This window comes from Schistocerca gregaria, chromosome 4 (genome assembly GCF_023897955.1).
Source record: "Schistocerca gregaria isolate iqSchGreg1 chromosome 4, iqSchGreg1.2, whole genome shotgun sequence".
Classification (NCBI taxonomy): domain Eukaryota; kingdom Metazoa; phylum Arthropoda; class Insecta; order Orthoptera; family Acrididae; genus Schistocerca; species Schistocerca gregaria.
This window is the reverse complement of record NC_064923.1, coordinates 739400304-739408738: the sequence shown is the minus strand read 5'-3', so window position 1 is coordinate 739408738 and position 8435 is coordinate 739400304. Positions and strand designations below refer to the sequence as shown.

General features: G+C 40.0%; 1 protein-coding gene across 1 annotated transcript in view; it reads left to right on the top strand.

Annotated features, from left to right (window-relative positions):
- Positions 1–1732: 1732 nt before the first annotated feature.
- Positions 1733–8435, top strand: part of LOC126267897 (SKI/DACH domain-containing protein 1-like) — a 130482-nt gene continuing 123779 nt past the window's right edge. The window contains exon 1 of the mRNA XM_049973208.1: positions 1733–1742. Coding sequence (XP_049829165.1) covers positions 1733–1742 — 10 coding nt within the window. The remainder of the gene's footprint in view (positions 1743–8435) is intronic.

Below are 8435 nucleotides of genomic sequence, written 5' to 3'. Positions count from 1 at the left end.
ATTAAACTGTCGCACCCACGAACGCATTTTCTACACATCCATAACTCCATCACCACATGTCCCCTTCAACTGTGATGAATTTCAATTGGTTTCACACCACGCAAATTCAGAAAACGAATGATTGCACGCTGTTCAAGTAAGGAGAACGTCGCCATTTTAAGTATTTAAAACAGTTCTCATTCTCGCCGCTGGCGGTAAAATTCCATCAGCCGTACGATGCTGCCATCTCTGGGACGTATTGACAATGAACGCGGCCTCATTTTAAAACAATGCGCATGTTTCTATCTCTTTCCAGTCCGGAGGAAAAAAATTGGAGGCCTTAGAACTCGAATGCACCTCGTATATCGAAAACAAATACTGTGTGCAAGCTGGCATCGAGCACATGTGGTGATCCTATTAATATACAGGTATTGACCCACTGGAGCAGGCGGCCAACGATTGAAGTCGCTTGCACAGACCAGTGTAAAGTGTCAACTCCCATACTGTAGGAGGAGAAGGTTGACTATATCCCACAGACATTGCTAGAGAGGCTCCCTACGTCGTTGTTTGAAACATCGTTTTCTTCTTCTGCTGTGACACGCGCTGTACACTTCCATGCATTTTGTTTTTACTGCCATGACTCTGAGATCTGTGTCAGGTGCTAAACTGACATTAACACATTCTCCTCCATTGTCTTACACAAAAAACTAGACATTCCACAGTGAAAACCATGTTGTTGCTGCTGCTACCAAAACAAACAAACACACACACACACACACACACACACACACACACACACACACATACGCAGAAACTGATTGATTTTAAATTAGAGACAGTCAAAACATAAGGAAACTGGAAGTGTTTTGTGGCGTAGTGGAGGATTTCCAAACTGCTATCGATAGGTGATTGATGACTTCCATATTTAAACTCATCTGTCACAGTGATGAGATATCTGATGAACCTGTGTTCCATTTCAACTGATTCCTCATATTGCAGTCATGTATGCGATCATAGTTTCGGTGATAGCCATCCCCAGAAGGTGTTACCCTTCCAGCCGGCCGTTGTGGCCGTGCGGTTCTAGGCGCTTCAGTCTGGAACCGCGTGACCACTACTGTCGCAGGTTCGAATCCTGCCTCGGGCATGAATGTGTGTCATGTCCTTAGGTTAGTTAGGTTTAATTAGTTCTAAGTTCTAGGCGACTGATGACCTCAGAAGTTAAGTCGCATAGTGCTCAGAGCCATTTGAGCCATTGTTACCCTTCCACCAAGACTCTTTCTCCATTTCAAACAAGTGATGTCAGTCAGTCATTATTTGGTAATCAACACTGTACCAATGGATGAATGGGATCGAAAAGATACTGTCGATGTACTGTAATAGTAAGCATAACAGTTGACAGAGTGAACAATTGTAGCAATTGTACAGTAATTTCAACACTGACCAATGAAACCACAACATGCTTCCCAATTGCAGTATCATTGCTGAACTGCCCCTCCTCTACTTTGTGAGTACCATTGCGAATGTAGATAGATGACTATGCAGTATGTCCATTCATTGTTAATTCTCAAACATATACATAATCAAAGTATACCAGAAAGCGATCTACATATTTCTAGCACCATCAGTGTAGTGCATAATTGAAGATCTTTCTCTATGCAGATGGGGGTCACAGAGCATTCTCGCATTATTAGGATAAAGTTAGGGACTGAAAGATCTCCTTGTACTGTCTTCGACCAACCTGCTCTGCAGCACCATGGCTCTTGGTGAGTCCACACCCACCCAAGGGCACAAAATTTCTCCAGATGATGCATGTCAAGGAGGTTAGCACCCCTTATTGATGTATAGCAGTGAATCTGAAAGTGTTGTGATGTAATAGAAGACAGCTAAGAAGAAAGAGAAATGGATGGTTTTTCTGCGTGATGGAGCTCCAGACGGATGGAGTTCAAAGCATTTTACATAAATCAACTACACGATCAATTCTAAAGGATTGTTCTAGTGTCTTGGATATGTACCAGGAGGGTATTGGTAGGAGATAACATAAACACTCGTACTCCTAAGGCTACATGGCTATACACTTAAAACAGGCTATAATTTTAGATTGCTTCAGTTTCCAACCTATTAGTTATTTGGAAAGCAATGCTGTTAATATTCCAATGTAAGAAATATATTTCCAGCGCATGACATACATTATTCTTGCAGATGAAATGAAAAACTACTTCGTTAAAACGTCGATTCTGTGTGAAATATGCTCAATATAGCTTTTGAGCATCCACTGTTCATACCCAATCACGGTTCAGAAATAGTACTATGTGTGCATCAGTACTAAATAAAATGATCGTTAGTAATGGAGGATACCTCTTACAAGGAAACAGATAAGGTGTAGCAGTGGCGTTTTACTTGTGAAGTTACACATCATGGTGCCACTAACTCTGTAAAGGGGACATCTGTCAAGCGTATGCATGGGGATTGCAGTGCCTCACAGATACTTGTCACTAACTAGGAATTATCTTAGTTAAGATACTGAAGTCTCGATTTTGTACCCTAGATGCAACAAGGGAATGGAGTACATCACATAAGTCCTCCTTCATTTAGACGAATGTGTAGGAACAAGATAGTCACATTTCATCACACATGAGATGGAAGTCCTCTGATGACCAAGAGGTGTACTGTTAACAATAGCAAGTAGACAGTGCTCTAAGACACACAGAACACACAGTTGTATACGAGTCAAACGCAGGCTATGTTATTGCATCCTGACAGAACATCAGAAAAAATGATCAAATGCCCTGCATCAACATTTCCCTCTCTTTTTAGAATGCATCATCAGTCTACCATTAAATCATACCTCATTACAAGGCTATCTCAACTGATGACTCTATCCACTCTCTGTCATACTTTAACATAAATGCATGTAAGTTTAGAGGCAGATGGTTCTCTGTTTTTCCAGGAAAACATCAAAGACAACAGTCAATGCATGTGTGTCACTATTAGCTCAATAGACATACAGCAGAACGATGTCTCAACGAAAAACATGACTTTTCCCTAGTTCCCAATTCTTCCATGTCATTGTTTTCTCGTTTTCCTCTTGCTGTCACATACTCGTTCCAAAGTACAAGTATGCTACTGCAGCAAACATAACACACACAAGTACTTCCCCAATTTCCCCACATTTCAGTGTATTTACCCCTCAGTCTATACATAATCTCTGTCATTTTTTGTAACTTTACTCATTTTATGTCACTTGTATCGATGCAGTCATGATACCACCTCTTGTTCTGTGTTCTAAAATTGGTTGTAAATGTAGCACAGCTGTCAACACCAAGTGTAAATGCACAATTTTTCTGGTCAGGCAGCATAGTATAGCGCTGTACACAAATGCATCCAGTCAGCTTCACCCACGTTCTCTACAGTTGCTGTGTACTTTCTCTGTTTTCTGCAAGTACGTGTCTGTGCATATGTCACAGATGGCTCCCAGGACCCACAGTAGACCCAACTTAGGTTATTGGAGGTAGCCCAATTGTCCTATTTTCCCAACAAAATTTGAACTTCCTTTGTGACATCATTGCGACATTGCCACACCTATCGCTGCCATCTTGAATAAATTTGGCAACAATGCAGAGCGCGGTGATGCTCTCTTTGTCCCACTACTCACAATAGCTAGCTCCTGCATACTGGAACTGTACCCTGTTATTAAAATATGTCTACTGAATTACATGAATATTTTTCAAATGAAAACTGTTCCTGAATTCGTCCCAAAAGGTTTGTTTAGGACCTATGTTTGTTTCTTGTCTTGCAATGCGCTTCTCAGCTCTACTCGGTCTTGTTCAGTTGTAAAAATATGAAGTGCTGATGTGCATGACCCTGGAGTAAATTACTGTGCAGCTATTTGCCTTATCTTACTTTAGGCGTATTTTGCAAATTAGAATTTGTTATCTTACCAAACTGCAGCTAGCTTTCGAGACAGTGGTACAGTAATAATATATTCTCAGTCAGACACTGATTTTAAGCTTCAGGGAAATATTTCGCAAATGAGTAAAAGTGTATAAAAGTATATTAAAGTCCTTTTAATAACACGGAAGTGAGTTCTGCTAATATGAACACTTTTTTTCTAGCATTGTTATACACCACGAAAATTAGCTCATACAAATAATATTTAACTCACATTTACTTTACTCTTTGCTTTGTTAATGAAATACTTAACTGAAGGTGGAGGGTGAAGAATAATAACTTAAGATTCTGAATACATGACAGATAGTTCGCCATGGATAGCAAAACGTAGGTGAGCCGTGTTGCCTTGTATCGATGTCTCATCCGGGCAACTTCTTCTGCTTGTTTTCTCCTCTGGTCACCAGGAGGCGCTGCTGCCGCGCCGCGACCGGTGTGCCCAATTTTTGCGGCGCGCGAGTCTCGTTTGGACGGCGCTGGGAGGAAGTTGGGGCTCCGAGTTGAAGCGTTCTACATGTCGGTTGGCCAATTGCGCGGTAAGTGACCAAAGGCTCCGTTCCGCGAACGGCTGACTGCTGTCGGTTTTCCATTGAAAATGTGGTGATTTGAGCGCTGATACATTATATGCTTACCCAGTTACGCTGGCAACTGATGCGATATATGTATATAGGGATCATATCAACCTGTACCGCATCAACAACAGCCTGAAGATGGCGCATTGAAGCAATGAAACTGGCTGCAACAAAATAAAATAAAATCATAAGTACGGCTGCAGGTTTTTATTTTGTCACGATTTCGAAAATGGTTTGAATGAAACTATTGGGCATATGAAGCTGAACGCTTCACCAACGGTATTACTCACCCGCCAAAAAGAGATAAAAAGAATTCGCTGATATCAACACTGTGATTACGGCAGAAAGAGAGCTTTCAGCCTTACTCGTGTGAAGCACAGAGGGTAGTGCTAAGTCATCATTTTGAAAGCCTCAGGATCTTTTTTCTAGCAATTTTAGCAATTTATGGAAACTAACAAAGCAATTGGGGAACGCCAAAGCCTTTTAAAAATAGGTATAAAAGGATATAAATACTGTACCTTTCGCAGAATTTTGTGAATCTTTACTGTATGTCTGAGGGACCTGACTGAAATACATTAGGAAGACAGTAAATGATAATTGCACGGCCCAATAAGAATCTCTTTCCTTGTTACTTTTACACAACCGTTATTCGGTTCCATTATTAGAAGGTTCGTAGATAGTTATTCGATAGTATAAGAAGGAAGAGAAAGAAAATTAATAGGTGAATATGGAATGGCGGTAAGGAATGAAGAGAAAGCCGCCTGGTAGAATTTTGTCCAGAGAATAATCTAATCACAGCTAACACTCGGTTCAAGAATCATGAAAGAAGGTTGTGTACGTGGAAGAGGCCTGGAGACACTGGAAGGTTTCAGATAGATTATACGATGGTAAGACGGAGATTTAGAAACCAGGTTTTAAATTGTAAGATATTTCCAGGGGCAGATGTGGACTATGACCACAATCTCTTGGTTATGGACTGTAGATTAAAATTGAATAAACTGCAAAAATGTGGGAATTTATAGGAGATGGGACCCGGATAAACTGAAAAAACCAGAAGTTGTATAGAGTTTAGGAGAGAGCATTAGGGAACATTTGACAAGAGCGGGGGAGAGAAATACAGTACAAGAAGAATGGGCAGCTTTGAGAGATGAAATAGAGAAGGGACAGATTATCAAGTAGGTAAACAGACGAGGGCTTGTAGAAATCGTCGGGTAACACAAGAGATATGGAATTTAATTGATGAAAGGAGAAACTACAAAAATCTAGTAAATGAAGCAAGAAAAAAGAAATACAAACGTCTCAAACATGAGATTGACAGGAAGCGCAAAATGGCAAAGCAGGGATGGTTAGAGGACAAATGTAAGGATGTAGAGGCATATATCACTAAGGGTAAGATAGATGCTGCCTACAGGAAAATTAAAGAGACCTTTGGAGAAAACCACTTGCATGAATATCAAGAGATAAGATGGAAAACCAGTTCCAAGCAAAGAAGGCAAAAGGGTGAAAGGAGTATATAGAGTGTCTATACAAGGGCAATGTACTTGAGGGCAATTTTATGAAAATTGAAAAGGACGTAGATGAAAATTAAATGGGAGAAATTTGACAGAGCACTGAAAGACCTAAGCCGAAACAAGGCCCTGGGAGTAGACAACATTCCATCAGAACTACTGATAGCCTTTGGAGAGATAGCCCTGTCAAAACTCTACCATCCGGTGAGCAAAATGTATGAGTCAGGTAAAACAATCTCAGACTTCAAGAATAATAATTGCAATCGCTAAGAAAGCCGCTGTTGACGTGTGCGAAAAATTACCGAACTATCAGTTTAATAAGCCACGGCTGCAAAATACTAACACAATTCTTTACAGACGAATGGAAAAACTGGTAGAAGGCGACCTCGGGGAAGATCAGTTTGGATTCCGTAGAAATGTTGGAACACGCGAGGCAATACTGACCCCAAGAATTATCTTAGAAGATAGGTCAAGGAAATTCAAAATTACGTTTGTAGCATTTGTATAGTTAGAGAAAGCTTTCCACAATATTGACTGGGATACTCTGTTTAAAATTCTGAAGATGGCAGGAGTGCAAGAGTAAAATATAGGGACTGAATGGCTTTTCTTTTTACAATACATACAGAAACCATATGGCAGTTATAAGAGTCGAGGGGCATGAAAGGGAAGCAGTGGTTGGGAAAGGAATGAGAGAGGGTTGTAGCCTGTCCCCGATGTTATTCAATCTGTATATTGAGCAAGGAGTAAAGGAAAAATAAGAATTTTTTGGAGTTGGAATCAAAGTCCATGGAGCAGAAATAAAAACTTAGATGTTTGCCAATGAGATTGTAATTCTGTCTGAGACAGCAAAGGACCTGGAAGAGCAGTTGAACGGGATGGACAGTGTCTTGAATGGAGGATATAAGATGAACATCAACAAAATCAAAACTAGGACAATGGAATGTAGTCATATTAAAAAAGATGATGCTGAGGGAATCATATTAGGAAATAAGACACTTAAAATAGTAAATGAGTTTTGCTATTTGGGAAGCAAAAAAGCAAAATAATTGATGATTGTCGAAGTAGAGAGGATATAAAATGTAGACTGCCAAAGACAAGGAAAGCGTTTCTGAAGAAGAGATATTTGTCAAGATCGAGTATCGATTGAAGTGTCTGAAAGTATCTGTCTGGAATGCTGGAGTGTAGCCATGTATGAAAGTAAAAGTAGTTTAGACAATAAGAAAATAGAAGCTTTCGGAATGTGGTGCTACAGAAGAACGCTGAATATTAGATGGGTAGATCATGTAACTAATGAGGAGGTACGGTACAGAACTGGGGAGAAGAGGAAGTTGTGGCACAACTTGACTAGAAGAGGGATCGGTTGGTAGGACATGTTTTCAGGCATCGAGGGATCATCAATTTAGTATTGGAGGATAGCTACTTGGAGCTGAAGACGCTTGCAGAGGATAGAGTAGCATGGAGACCGGATCAAACCAGTCTCCAGACTGAAGACAACAACAACAACAGCAACAGATCGTTAAATCCAATAGTAAAACGTCCGACAAAGATATACAGTGCAGATCCATATTTTATTCCGAATATTGACAATTACCGTAAGGTATTCAAACAGAAGGCACTAGTTAATCCTGCTGCAAGCCATTTCATCCCTGTATAGTTACTGCAACCAACATCCACTTGAACGAGCTTACTGTGGTCTTGCATTGATACATATACAGTTTGTCACCCCAACCCATCCCGTACACTTTCATCCATACCCAAATTACTATTTCTTGATCCCTTATGATGTGTTGTTTCAATCAATCCCTTTAATCAAGTTACGCCACAAACAAGTTTTCCAAGCAGTTCGATTCAAAGTTATCCGTTCTATCCATCTCATCGTCAGCATTGTCCTGTGTAACCATATTTAAAACAGAAAAAAATACCTGTAACATTTTATTGTCTGTAGGGTTTGTGATCCAAGTTTCATTTTCTTATACAAAGCTACACTCCAAAGTAATACTATGACTTAAATATGTATTATCTGTTGAAATATTTTTCTTTCCAGGAAACGCTTTTCTTACTATTGCCATTCAGCATTTTGTATCCCCTCTAACTCTACCATCGTCAGCTATTTTGTTGCGGACGCAGCAAGATTCATTTATTACACTTACTGCCTCATTTCCTAATCTAATTCCTTCCGAATCGTCTGGTTTAATTCGAGTAAACCACGTTACTTTGCTTTATTTATTTTGTTCACGTTATAACCTCTTTCCAAGACACTATCTACTGTATTCCGTTGAACTGAGCTTTCACGCCCTTTGCCGTCTCTGACAGTATTACAGTTTCATCATATATTCTTTAAGTTATTATTTTCTCTCCCTGACTTCAGCATCGTTTCTATTTTTTTACGGCTTACTCAGGGTACTGAATTACTTGGGAGTCGGCTTTAAAT